Below are 14,335 nucleotides of genomic sequence, written 5' to 3'. Positions count from 1 at the left end.
TTAAAGATTTTATTTATTCATGAGAGAGAGAGAGAGAGAGAGGTAGAGACACAGGCAGAGAGAGAGAGAAGCAGGCTCCATGCAGGGAGCCTGATGTGGGACTCCGGGATCACGCCCTGGCCTGAAGGCAGGCACTAAACCGCTGAGTCACCCAGAGATCCCCTCAAGTCTCCAGTTTACCACCTACTAGCTGAGTGACCGTGAATGTGTCACCTGTCTCAGATTCCTGATCTGTAAACCAGGCAAACAATAACAATGAGGATTTTATTTTATTTTTTTTAATTAATTTATTTTTAACAATGAGGATTTTAATAATACTACCTATTTCTTAGGGTTTTGTCTTAAATTAGCCCATAGTAAGCATCGTCTGTATATTAGCCGTCAATACGAGGATTATTATATTTGACTGCCCTGCTAGACTTTTCCAGAACAAGAACTATTTTGTCCATGTTGTACCCAGAATCTCCTAATGTCTTGCCTGGTGCATCATAGTTGCTCAATCAATATTTTTGAGATGGTTTTCTTTTATTGTCTGTGAAATTTTGGTTTTGATGAAATGCTTGATTTTCTTCAAGTTTGTCAAATTTAAAAAATCAAGTGGTGCAAAGGGTTTATAAAAACAATACTAAAGTCTCCTGGTCTGCTCCATCTACGGTTTTGTTCCCTAAGAACTACTTTTGATCAATTTTCTCTTGTGGTTATTTTTACTTTCAAAATCTCCAAATGATATGCTCCCAATGCTGTTCTTGATGTATCCGCCTTAGATAGTATCTATTGGCTCATACACTTACTTATCTTTGGTCTCTCCCACCTCCACTAAAACATAAGCTCCATGAAAGCAGTGACTTGGTTGTGTTTCCTGCTGTGTCTGCAGAGCCTAAGACAGAGCCTGATACATTGTAGGTACTCTGTAAATAGCCACTGAATGAGTAGGTGGCCACATCAAGACTTGCTTCTGGAAGTTTCTGTAGATGCTTAGCATTGTGATTGGCATAGTACCGGTAATGCTCAATGGAAGTGAAATCCGCCCTATTTCTATCCTTACTCTTGCACAGCTCTTACCTTCTGTCTCTTCTCCTATCTGGTCAGTTTCCACATCCATTTTACTACTTACACAGTTGTGAATATGATGGCCCCTCAAGTTGCCATTTTATTTTGTAACATTGTATCACTAAGGTCTTAGAGTTCCCACCCCCAAAGGAATTTCCTGTATTGTTTTTGTCTTTATGGACCATAATCTGCAATCCAGAAATCCGTAAAGTTCTGAAAACAAAACCAGTTTTTATGGCCTTGGCAGCACAATCTGACCTGATTTAACATGACGCATGTATCATTTCTATTGATCTTTCATAGTGAGAATGTAAATATTTAAGTACAAAGGGATTAACATGTTTTGATTACAGGGTGCTGCTGCCAGGGCCCATGGGATGTTATATGAAATATAGTATATACCTAGCTTAACTTTCTGAGTAGAGAACATTCTGAAATCCAAAAGCCATCTGGCCCCAAGGTTTAAGACGTGTCTCAAGAGCCTTATGTGTTTGTTACAGAAATATCAGAGAATAAAGACAAGGACAAAGCACATAAATCCAAATCCAAACCCTACCCATCGTGATGGTTTCAGTATAATTCCTTCTACATCTTTCTATGTGGATCACACTTGTTGAAAAAAATCAATGATACCATATATACCGTTTCATAAAATTCTTTTTAAAAATCAACAATGTACCAAGGACATAACTCCTTGTCAGTAGAATGCCTTTCGCGCTATTTTTTAAAATTAATTAATTAATTAATTAATTTATGATAGTCACAGAGAGAGAGAGAGGCAGAGACACAGGCAGAGGGAGAAGCAGGCTCCATGCACCGGGAGCCTGATGTGGGATTCGATCCCGGGTCTCCAGGATCGCGCCCCGGGCCAAAGGCAGGCACCAAACCGCTGCGCCACCCAGGGATCCCTCACGCTATTTTCATAGCTGCCCTGTGTTCTGTTATATATGTGTCATAGTTTAACCACCTTGATCCTTTCCATCTTCTTCAAAGTGGCCCCTGAAAAGGGTTCTGCAAAATCTCCAGGGTTCTGGGCACCAGTCTGAAAACCACCAATCTGTCTCAGTATCTTCATTTTGCTGTGAAGGAACTGAGTCTCAGGTTGGGGAATTGTCTTCCCCCTGGGGCCACTCAAATCTCTTGGGCTAGTTTTATTTAGAACACACATCTCCAGATACATATATCCCTCAGACCCCTTGTAACCAATGGAGAAATGGACAATGATAGAAAGCTTGTATATGGTTCTATGTCATTTATTTTTTTTTAAGTTTTTTAAAGATTTTATTTATTTGTTCATGATAGACATAGAGAGAGAGAGAGAGGCAGAGACACAGGCAGAGAGAGAAGCAGGCTCCATGCCAGGAGCCTGACGTGGGACTCGATCCCGGGACTCTAGGATCGCGCCCTGGGCCAAAGGCAGGCACTAAACCGCTGAGCCACCCAGGGATCCCCTTCTACGTCATTTCTATCACATGCATAGATTCATATAAACCAGCACCGCAGTCAAGATAAAGAACTATTGTTTGTCGTGAAAGATTTCCCTCATGTTACCCCTTCATAGGCATATCTGCACAGACCACTACCACCACCATCACCACTACTTCTTATCCCTAACAACCACGAATTTGTTCTCCATCCCTATAATTTTTGTCATGTAGAGAATGTTATAACTGGAATCATACAGTGTGTGACTTTTTCAGATTGGTTTTTCTTCCTTCAGTGTGATCACCTTGAGATCTATCCAAGTTGTTGTGTTTATCAGTAGTTTATTGCTTTCAGAGCTGAGTAATATTCTAAGGTATGGATGTACCATAAGTAAGAAATGTGGGTCGTTCCCAGTTTTGGGCTGTTACAAATAAAGCTGCTATGGTTGACATACAGATTTTTTTTTTTTTTTTTTTTTTTGGTGAACAGAAGTTCCCATTTCTCTGGGATAAATGGCGTGAGTGTGATTGCTGGGCCCTAAGGAGAATGCATATTTAGCCTTTTAAAAAACTGCCAAACTTTTTTCCAGAGTGTACCATTTTACATTTACACCAGCAGTGCATGACAGATCCAGTTTTTCCACATTTTTGCCAGTGTTTGGAATTGTCACTATTATTTGAGTTGTTCTAATAGATATATACTAGTATCTCATCATGGTTTTAATTTGTATTTGTTGACAAAGGTTCTCTATTTTCTTTCATTCACCTATGTGCCTATGTTTCCACCAGTGCCACACTCTTGATTACTGCAGCTGTCTGGTAAGTCTTGAAATCAGCTAAGAGTGGTTTCTCCTCCTTGATTCTTCTATTCATTAGACTTCTGCTGATATGACCCCGTCTGGGAGAAGAGGAGTGCCTGGTTACTCCACACAACCTCCACGCTCAGTGAGGGGGTGGCCTCATTACCAATGGACAGTCAGGAAAATTCTCATTAGATCCCTTCTGATCTAATGAGGCTAACAAGAGGTGCCTTGTTATCACGTGTGGGGCTGGGATTTCAGACTCCGCACTTTGACATGTTACTGGGGAGTGTTGCTTTGGTACATCTGGGTGAGGGTAGAAGTCTAGGCTTTCCACTTGGGCTTTGCTGGCATGAGTGGTCTTGGGATCACAGTTTTTTTCTATGGTGTTTGGCTGGATTAGAGTGATTATTACCTGAAAGTCTTCTTTCTTGCTAGCCTGCCCCTTCCCTGATCCCTTGGCTAGAGAGAACAGAATTTATTTGGGATTTTTTTCTTTTTTAATATTTTTTTTCCTTTATTTATTTATGAGAGAGAGAGAGAGAGAGAGAGAGAGAGAGAGAGGCAGAGACACAGGCAGAGGGAGAAGCAGGCAGAGGGAGAAGCAGGCTCCATGCACTGGGAGCCCGACGTGGGATTCGATCCCGGGTCTCCAGGATCACGCCCTGGGCCAAAGGCAGGCGCCAAACCACTGCGCCACCCAGGGATCCCCTTGGGATTTTTTTCTATCTGCCTATCTTGCTGGCTTCTGTAGCACCAAGCCTAGAATATAGTAAGCAAAAGAAACCCCAGAAAACTCACCTCTGTCTTTCCTTAGACTCTGAGATTCCTAGAGGGCCTGTCTTCTTCTCTCTTCCTTGCAGAGTCTTCCAATATTTGTTGTCTGCATAATGTTCAGGGTGTTTAGTTTTAGCTCAGTTTCCTAAAGTGGGATTACAGGGTCAAAGGATATGCAAATGGCCTTTCAGACAGATTGCACTAATTTATTGCCTTGCACGTGTTCCATGGTCATGCTGCCTGTCTGCACCTGCCACTCAGGGCTTGAGGAGGGAAAAAAAAAAAAAGCAAGCCTTGAAAGACATTCTCCCTCCTATACTTCTACATTCAAAATAATTATATATTTTTAAAGATTTTATTTATTTGAGAGAGAGCAGAGCTAGAGAGGCAGCACAAGTGGTAGGGGGTGGGGAGTGGCAGAGGGAGAGGGAGAAGCATCCCAGGACCTCCATCCCAGGACCTCTGAGCTGAAGACAGATGCTTAACCGACTGAGCCACCTGGGTGTCACTAATATTCTATTATACTTTGCAGAGGAGGGCCCTGGGAGCCTGACTTAAATCTCTTCCCCAGGGTCACACGTGGTAAATGAGAACTGGGATCCTGGCTCAGGCAGTTTGGGTCTACACTCTGCTCTTAACCATCAAGATGTGCTGTTCCTCTATCTGCCCCTCAGTGACTCCTGGGCCCTGGAACATGCGAGGACAGCTACACCACCCACTGACGGGGAGACACAGCAAATCTGGGCGGGGATGAAGAGTAGAATGAGAGGTGGGCAAGGGGAGGAGCAGGAGAGGGGAGGCCCGTGTTGGGGCAGGGGCTCCCCTGGCCTCGAGTTCATCTGGCTAGAGAAGCAGAATCCACATTGGTCATTCTCTTTGCAGTTTTCGCTCTGAATCCTTCAGCTCTGCTCTGTAGCTCCTAAGTTCAGGCTTCAGAACTTTGCCCAGGTGAGTCTGGACTCCATTGATTCTGCACTTTTGGGGTGGGGGGCTGCGGCCAGGCTCTGGTGCTTAAGGAACCCAAGCATGATCCTTCCTACAGGCCTAGTTACAGGCCAGCTGCTTGCACTGCCTTGGGTTCAAGCAGCATCTGCTCTGCTCATCTGCTCCAGCTGCCTTCACCCTGCTGCCTCCCGAGGTAAAGTTAGATTTTTCACAGTGTTCTCAACAGCAATAGTTCTAGTTTGATGATGCACAGGAACCACCTGAGGGGCTTATTCAAAAGACAGCCTGCAGACAACATGGGAAATTTAACACTGATGGGATATTTGATATTAAGGAATTACTGTTGCATTTTAGGTGTGACAATGGTATCACATGCGTGTATATTTTACACACATATATATGATTATCTTTTAGAGATACTGAAATATTTTGAAAGATATAATAGGTGTAGGATTAGCTTCAAAATAGTGTACGGTGGGTAGGAGAGGCAGGTGAGGGTACTGATGATGCGAAATGCATCAGGTGATGCTCAGTGGCCTGTCTACAGGGGTTCCTTTTATTTGTCCTCTGCACTTTTGCAGGTGCTTTAATTTTTCCATAATAAAAAGTAAAATCAAAGAGAAGCATCCTTTTCTTTCTAGAAGGTACATCTCCTGGGCACCTCAAGTGGGTACATGTGGGGATCTGCCTTCACATGGGGAAAGCTGCGCTGCCAAGCTAATTAACGGGAACGAAGGTGTCACAGCAGAGTAACCCCTGAACCAGGAGACACTCCTCTGCTCCTTACCCCTCCACCAAATAAATGGGGGAAGGCGGCCATTCTCAAGGCAAAGGGGAAATACTCACATCTGGCTCTGTATCTCCAGGGCCAACCTGGGCCATGTTGGAAGTTGACCTTTAGCCACTGAGTACTTATCTGCGTCTCCTCTTTTGAAAGTGAAGTGTTTTTGAAGATAGTTGGTGTTAGGATGGTGGGCACGATACTTAAGTCATTTCTAAAACGATTCCGTTTTTACAGTGACAAGGAGTGTTTGGTGTGCTTCATAGACACCCTGGGAGTTCGTGTCTGGGACCCTTCAAGGCCTCTAGAAACGTCTCCCAAAACGTCTGCTCACGGTGGGGTAAGGTACTTTCCTTAGAGAACAAAGTTACCGCTTCCTGGTGGGGCCCCAAGGTCGTGGCCCTGGGCACAGGTGGCTGGGGGAGGGAGGGAGTTTGAGCAGGGCTGGCCGGTGAGGCAGGTTTGTCTTCACCCACAGGCAGGTGTTGATGCAACAGAGCTGCCTCTAGGCTCTGCAGGCACCCAGGGAGGAGTACTGGGAGGGGCTCTTGGCCTCAGGGAAGCCACCTGAGGAATCCCCAAGCCTGAGCTGGTCCTGGGCCTGCCACTCACAAGCCCTGACCAAACAAGGCTGGCCCAGGGGCTCCCTGCTTGAGGGAGGAAGCAGCAAAGAGCCACAGCCCTCGCCCTCCTGCAGATGCCCGGCTAGGACCTGCTGGGACAGAGCTGGGGTAAGAAGGTTTTTCACACCGTATTCTTGGTCTGCTGGATGCTAATGTCTTGTGTCTCTCTTTGATGAATCCGCTGTCTTCTCTGTCAGAAAGGGTAGTATGAATTGTTTTGATTTATCTAGGTGTCAAAAGGCAAAGCATGGAGGCCCCGGCCTTGCATTCTGGAGGGAGGGATGATGTTTGGGCTCTAGTCAATAATTGGGAAATATCTTTTGAGCGCCTGCTTTGTGGTTGAGCCGGGCTGGTGATAGAAAGGAAAACATGACATAGCTTTAACCTCATTGAATTTACTGGCTAGTGGGCAACACAAACATTAAGTAATTGCTGGTGATTTATATTCTGGGAGTATTTGGTTCACCTGGTGGTGGCTTATGGAAGAAATGGATCCTTACGCTGAGGCTTCAATGACAGGATTATGTTGGATACATGGGGTGCTGGGTGGGTAGGAAGACAGTGAGGTTCCAAATCTAGGAAAAGTGTGAACAAAGGTCCTGAGGCAGGAGAGAGCTCTGGGAGAAATCCAGTGTATCTGGAGAGCAGTGTGAAGAGAAACAAAGCTGGAAGGTAAGGCAGAGGCCAGATATGCAGCCTTTTGTTGGACAAATCAAGAGTTTTAGCTCTATTCTATGAGAAATAGAGATGATAGAAGAAGTAAAGCAGAGAAGGGATCAACCCAGTGCCTGGCAAACAGTAGCTACTCTATACATTATAAAATGAAATAGGAAAAGGGGCCCATTCTGGAGGTGTGGTAGTTCTACCAGAAGGTTGGTCTCTGGGGGCAAATGATTTGGCTTGGCAATGGTAGAGTAGTCCAGAGGGTCTTCGATGGGGATGGATTCTACATGAATACCCTTTTTCCATATAGAGGACCTACAGATTTATTTCATTCTGGCTGACTGCACAGGGTCCTGAGGGTCAGCTTAATCACTCTCCTGTTGATGGATATCTAGGTTAGGCCCATTTATTAAAATTATTATATAATGCAATGTTATCAGAAACATCCTGGTGCATCCATTTTCCCATACATCTTTGAGTTTGGATGAAAAGCTGCAGAAATCCTGGATCATGGGTATGAGTAATATAAAATTTGATAGACACTGACAAATTGCCCTCTGAAAAAGCTGTACAAATTTATACATCAACTACTGAGTGTATGAAAATGCTCTCGCTGTAAGAGTCTATACAACAGGAATATATAATTTTTTAATCTCTTGCCAATGCAATAGATAGCGAAAAGTGCTATTTCATGTTTTTTAAAATTAGGAGCTGTTCCTATTGGATATTTTTTTCAAGTTGGATATTAATTAATTAATATGCAACTAAAACCACTTTTGATACTAAGGTCCTACTCTTACTCTCTCCAATATCTTTGTCTCCTGCAGACCAAGGCTTGGTCAAGATGGCATCTGTGTTTCGCAGCGAGGAGATGTGTTTGTCCCAACTGTTCCTCCAGGTGGAGGCTGCATATTGCTGCGTGGCTGAGCTTGGGGAGCTCGGATTGGTTCAGTTCAAAGATGTAAGTGCTTCATTCTTGGGAGACCAGAGGAAGGTGGGGTGGGAGTAGATATATCTTTCACACCACTTTTTGATAGTGAACTAAGTACAGGGAGAAGAGCCCTGAGCCAGGATAGATGGGATTCTGTGTGGTTCTACTTGTTCTGGCTAAGATCTGTGATAACACGGAGCAAGTGACTTGCAAACCTGTTCTTTTCTCCATCTGTAACTCCTCTGTAGGAAAGTTTTGAAGCTCCAGTGCAGTCCATACACGTTAGATGGTATTATACTTTCTTTCCTAAGTAGTATTGTGGAGGCCGAGAAAAATTAAGACCATTGCTTTTGTCCACAGGGGCCCAGGACCCATGACTGGGTCCTGCAAAGGATCCTCTGAAAAAGGGTAGAATGTGGGACCCAGGAAATCTAACAAGAGCCCCCTACCCCTGGACAAGCAGAGCAGGACTAACTCCATTTTGTGCTACACCTGCCATCTCATGTACAACCCCCCCCCCCACGACCTGCCTATTGTTTAAGACACTCCCTCACCCTAGTTTAGCTATTAAGCACACCCTTATCAGAAACTAGCACACTTAGGAATGTGGGACCTCTGACCTTTAACCAGCCAAGGAATGAAAACCCCTCTTTTGCCCGCCAAACCTGCGTGGGGATTCTAACCAAATAATAGGCTAGTTCAAATGGTCACTATAAGGTGAATCGTAATTCAGTTGGCCACCTGCATGTGGACCAACATGACTGTGCAACTTTCTGCATATGTTACAATCTCTTTGGCCACTGGCCCCTATAACACTGCTGTGCTTCTTAGTCTCGGGGTCCAAGTCCCTGCTCTGCTGTGTGGAGTATACTTGGACCCAAGCTCGAGCTTGTAAATAAACCCTCATGTACTTGCATCGGTGTTGGCTCCTTGGTGGTTTCTCAGATTCACAATCTTGGGCACAAAGAATCCGATATCTCCAATGGGCATGTGGATTACCAAACCTTGTTCTGAGAATAGAGACCTATGTTTCTTAACTAGTCTGAGGACAAAGTATCCTGGAATGCACAGTCTCCCTATGGTGATATTCTAGGGCTGGACAGTCTGGAGAGTGATGTTGGGATCTTATTTCCCAGAGGTGGTTTAGATCCTTACCAAGCTTTTTTGAATCCGATTTAGAAAATTGGACTCTTTACTCCTTTTCTTCCTCACCAAGATCATGGTCAAAACTAAGCTCCTGCGGGAAGGATCACAACTTGTTCTTTTCATCCTTAGTTCCTAGCATAGGACCTGAGGTGAGGCAGTTCCTCAGTAACATTGATTGGGCAGGATGCCGAATTTTTGTTGGTGATAGTGATAAGGTTGCATGGAACTATGCAAGTTTAAGATCCTGTCACATTCAAGACTATTGAGGATTTCAAGGCTCATTTGGATGTAAATGCAGCTAAAAACAAGGGAACCTCATCTGTGGGAGGATTATCTTTTAGAATTGTATGAAGGCCAGAGTTGAGGCATATGGGAGATTACATGAAAGAATATCAAGGTTTAAAAAAAAAAAAAAAAAAGAATATCAAGGTTTTGCCTGTAACTCACTTGTCTTGTACATGGAAATATCTGTTCCTAAAATGAAGCTTTGTGCAGTGGCTGTTCTGTAGCCAATGAAGTTTATACGAGGTGTGATTATTGCTAATTGAAAATTATTCCTAAAATGATTCCAGCAACATTTTCCAGCACACACACACCCCCACAAAAAATCAAAACACAAAACCAACAGGAGTACGTTGGTGGCTGTTGCTACCAATATGTGTTTTGTGGTTTCTCCCCGCTCTAGTTAAATGTGAATGTGAGTAGCTTCCAAAGGAAATTTGTGAATGAAGTCAGAAGATGTGAGTCACTGGAGAGAATCCTCCGTAAGCCAATTTTCTGTTTACTTTTTAAGTGTGAATGGTGGGGAGGTAAGTGGTCTGCTGGGCTGGATTATAACAAATATGTTCCTATTTGTATAGGGACAAAGTTTTCTAGAGACAAAGTGGGGCAATGAGGGTTGGGATCCAGATGCTGTGGCATGTCCCTGGGGCAATTCAGGCAGCTGAGGCGGTTGAAAATCCCAGGTCTGCTGGGACCCATTTCTTAGGTGAGAAAACACCATCACCTTGGGTTATCTGGTGGGGTTTCATCCCACAGGTTTTCTGGAAGATGAGATGCAAAATGAGATTGTGGCTCAATTGCCAGAGAGGCCCCCACCAACCCCTCTTCCACGGGAAATGATTACGCTGGAGGTAGGTTCTTTTCTATGTCTCTGAAGGCAGTCCTGGGGGAACTCTGCCCACTTTGAGGAGTGGTTCCCTTAGTGGGCATAAAATTCTTAGAGGCAGCAAAGTCTTGTTTCTATGGTGGTCATGAACAAGACTTAAGCTGCTGGCATAATGGGGTGTTCTTTTTTTCCTTTTTTTTTTGTTTTTGTTTTTGTTTTTTGTTTTTCTTCGTTTTCTTCTGTCTTTCCTTTACTATTGTCACCATGCTGTGCATTACATCCCAAGGACTTATTTATATTAAAACTGGAAGTTTAGACCTTATGATCACCTTCACCCATGTCACAACCCCAAACCTCCATCACTACCAATTTGTTCTCTGTATCTGTGTGGTTTGTTTGTTTTTTGTCTTTTTAGATTCCCCATATAAGCTAGATCATGAAGTATTTGTCTGTCTCTGCCTGATGTACACTTAGCATAATGCCCTCAAGGTCCATCCATGCTGTTGCTGTGGCAGGATTTCCTTCTTTCTATGACTGGGTGAATTCCACTGTATACATACACCAGGAGTCTTTATCCATTCATCTGTTGATGAACACTTAGGTTGTTTCCCTGTCCTGACTACTGTAAATGCAATGAACGTGGACTACAGGTATCTTTTTGGGATAGAGATTTTTTTTTTTTTTTTGGATAGAGATTTTATTTCCTTCGGATAAATACCCAGAAGTGAAATTGCTGGATCCAGTGGGAGGTTACTTCATTATCTGTCTGGTAGGAGATAGCTTTGCGCAGTGGCAGTATCGTAGCCTATGAGGTAGCCAGTGAGGTTTATCCGAGGTGCAATTATTGCTGTCTGGTGGGAGATAGCTGTTGCTTTGAATCCATCCTAGACCAAAGCTTCTCAGATTGGCTTCTGGGATCAACTGTGCCAAGGTTAGCTGCCTTCTTTAGCCAAGGACATGATAGCTGGCAGGCCTCCCTCTTACTTTTCCTCTTTACTTCTTTTTATAAAACATTGAGTGCTCGCCATGCACAAGATACCTTAGAAAGAAACAAAACATGGCCATGCCCTCTAGAAGCTTCTAGAGGAGGTGATAGAGAAAGGGATGAGGCAATGGGAAAGGATGTCAAAAGGTAGGTAGAACTAGATCCTGGAGGGATTTGGAGATCTTGATTTTAAAAAAAGAATGGGTATTTTATCCTCAGAAGAGGAAGTGGGAAGGTAGGGAAACTTCACTGCCTGAACCTTATCTCTGGCTGGGTTTGTTTTTTTTTTCTTTTAAGATAACTTAAAATTCTTGGAATTTTTGAAGCTGTTAGTAGTATAAATAAAGATACTCTGACAGATATGAGACTGGCAACTTCCCTGGAAAATATTTTGGATCCTGTCATATTAAAGCCTGGATATTTTGGGAGACGTTGAGTTGGTTATAATGTTTCACAGTACCTTAAAAAAAAAAAAAAAAAACGCATCGAAAAAAAAAATCAATGCATCCAAATGAATTTAGTATTGGCTGACTGGTTGGTTTTGAAACTCTATACTCTCATACACTTGTAGTAATAACCAGTTAGATAAGAGGCAATCAGATGTATGCCGAGTCGTCCTTAATCAGTGTGTTTTTTGGATATTATTATTTCTTGTTGTTTTAAGATTATTTATTTTAGAGAGAGAGTGAGTGAGCACGAGGCGGGGAAAGGAGCAGAGGGAGAGTCTTAAGCAGACCCTATGCTGAGCATGGAGCCCAGTGTAGGGCTCAATCCCACGACCCTGAGATCATGACCTGAGCTGAAACCAAGAGTCAGACATTTAACCAACTAAGCCACCCAGGCACTACTGGATATTGTTTATTGTAAAGATGAAATTAGAATGATGTGAGCTTATGAGTAGCAATATCTGTCTAATCATTATTCAAGGGGACAGATTGATTCAACTGGCAATAGGGTGTTCCTCCAGCATTCCTAGGGAGAGGAATCCTTCCGGCAAGAGTACACATGTAGCTTTGGGCTCTTGCCTTGCAGAATTTCTAAAGAGGCTTTCATAATCCTAGAGGAAATATTAATTCAGAAAAAAAAAATCTAGGGGATCCCTGGGTGGCTCAGCGGTTTGGCGCCTGCCTTTGGCTCAGGCCGTGATCCTAGAGACCGGGGATCGAGTCCCACATTGGGCTCCCTGCATGGAGCCTGCTTCTCCCTCTGCCTCTCTCTCTCTGTCTTTCATGAATAAATAAATAAAATCTTAAAAAAAAAAAAAAAAAACCTACCATCTCAGCAAAAACTGCCTTAACTTTTCTGTTTTTAGGTTTTGTCCTTATCAGCTATATGTTTATGTAATTACATGTCCATCGCCATATTATAATTTTCTACTTTTGCATTTACTATCATATTGTAAACTGTTTATTAAATAATACATGATTCTCCAAAAATATTTTTAAAGGCAGCATTCTTTTTAATAGAATCATGGATAGTAGAGCAAATGGTTAAGAAATGGGGATTTCATTTTCTTCCCTCAACTTTGTGCCACTATAGTTAGTGTTCAAAATTTAGGGTAGTGATGGGTTCCCTGGTGGCTCAGTCAGTTAAGCGTCCAACTTTTAATTTCTGCTCCGGTCATGGCTCAGGGTTGTGAGATCAACCCATGTTGGGCTCTGCACTGAGCATGGAGCTTGCTTAGGATTCTTTCTCTTCCTTTCTCTCTAAAAAACAAAAAAATAGGCTTCAAAATTTTGGGTAGTGATTATCTCTGGGAGGGGAGAGGGTGGGATAAAATTGAAGTCTGGTGATGTGTATGTGGGTTCATGACACAGTTCTCTCCACCTAACATATATAAAATTTTCTATCATAAAAATGTTAAAGGGGACACCTGAGTGGCTCAGGGGTTGAGTGCCTGCCTTTGGCTCAGGCATGATCCCGGGGTTCCAAGATCGAGTCCTGCATTGGGCTGCCTGAGGAGAGCCTGCTTCTCTCTGTCTATGCCTGTGTCTCTCATGAATAAGATATTTAAAAAAAAAAAAAAAAGTTAAAAGGTCAATTTTTTCTGATATTAATAGGCTTTTGGGGGTTGTGGGAGAAGCAAACTAATATTTGCATGAATATCTTTGTTTTATGGTTTATTTTTTAATCTCTTTGGTAAGGGTATCTCTTAGGTAGATTAAAAAAAACATCTATCACAATAATCTCTGTCTTTTACTAGGTGACCTTAATCCATTTTCACATACTGTGGTTGCTGATTTACTGGCAGTTGTTCTTGTTAATTATTGAATTGATACAGAATTTTTAGAAAATATGTGTAAAATATAAAGAATGATATAGCAAACATGGAGTGCCATCACCCTGTAGGACCTAAAGGGTGACTACCGTGAGGTTCTTAAAGCCCTCTCTGTGCCCCTCCTCTAGCCTTTCCCCTTCCTCTCCTACCCCACATCCCCCTCCTCAACCCCTTTAGATAATCACTTTCCTGAATTTTGCATTTTTCTTTTCCTTGTTTCTTCATAGTTTTATCACACATATAGTCTTCTAAATAGCATATGATTTAGCTTTGCACATGTTAGATATACATGAAATTATTGTTTATTCTTTTGTAACTTGCTGTTTTCTTACATCATTTTATTTTTTTAAGACACCATATTGTTTTGTTTCTGAAAGTAAATCCTTGAATATTCCATACTTTATGGAACTTAATCCATTCTTTTGTTGATGGACATTTGGATAAATGAGAAATGAGCTTCTACATTTTTAAATTATTTACCAAATCTCTTTAAAAAGTGGGGGACCACCTGGGTGGCTTAGTGATTGAATGTCTGCCTTCCTCTCAGATTGTGATCCCAGGGTCCTAGGATCGAGTCCTGTATCAAGCTCCCTGCAGACTACTCCATAAAAATGATTTCACCCAGTGTGAATTTGTGTTCTGATTGTTGATCTTGATGGTGATTTTTCTTACTAGATTTATGCTTGAGACTTACTCATTTTGTAGGCTCATTTTGGAAGGAAGATTGTTTTTTTCCCCTCTGTTTTTGTCTTCTGGCCTTGTTCTGTTCACACTTCTCTGGATAGCCCTTTTTACTTGCTTGTACCTGGTTCTCCAGACTCCAA

General features: G+C 42.7%; 1 protein-coding gene and 1 pseudogene across 18 annotated transcripts in view; both read left to right on the top strand.

Annotated features, from left to right (window-relative positions):
- Nucleotides 1–14,335, top strand: part of ATP6V0A4 (ATPase H+ transporting V0 subunit a4) — an 83,067-nt gene that overhangs the window by 15,376 nt on the left and 53,356 nt on the right. The window contains exons 2-9 of one of the 18 annotated variants that reach the window (XM_041752145.1): nt 3,264–3,293; nt 4,934–4,999; nt 5,094–5,189; nt 6,015–6,117; nt 6,256–6,508; nt 7,891–8,024; nt 9,826–9,904; nt 10,179–10,273. In XM_041752145.1, coding sequence (XP_041608079.1) covers nt 7,908–8,024; nt 9,826–9,904; nt 10,179–10,273 — 291 coding nt within the window. In that variant the 5' untranslated portion in view covers nt 3,264–3,293; nt 4,934–4,999; nt 5,094–5,189; ... (1 more) ...; nt 6,256–6,508; nt 7,891–7,907. Of the gene's footprint in view, nt 1–3,263; nt 3,294–4,622; nt 4,821–4,933; nt 5,000–5,093; nt 5,190–6,014; nt 6,123–6,255; nt 6,509–7,890; nt 8,025–9,825; nt 9,905–10,178; nt 10,274–14,335 lie in introns of all 18 variants that reach the window. The other 17 variants (XM_041752140.1, XM_041752141.1, XM_041752146.1 and 14 more) reach the window with 17 other exon arrangements.
- LOC121490320 lies at nt 9,624–9,707 on the top strand (annotated as a pseudogene).

Source organism: Vulpes lagopus, chromosome 4 (genome assembly GCF_018345385.1).
Source record: "Vulpes lagopus strain Blue_001 chromosome 4, ASM1834538v1, whole genome shotgun sequence".
Classification (NCBI taxonomy): Eukaryota; Metazoa; Chordata; class Mammalia; order Carnivora; family Canidae; genus Vulpes; species Vulpes lagopus.
Note: the sequence above shows the minus strand (reverse complement) of the source record. Positions and strands in the feature narration are given on the sequence as shown.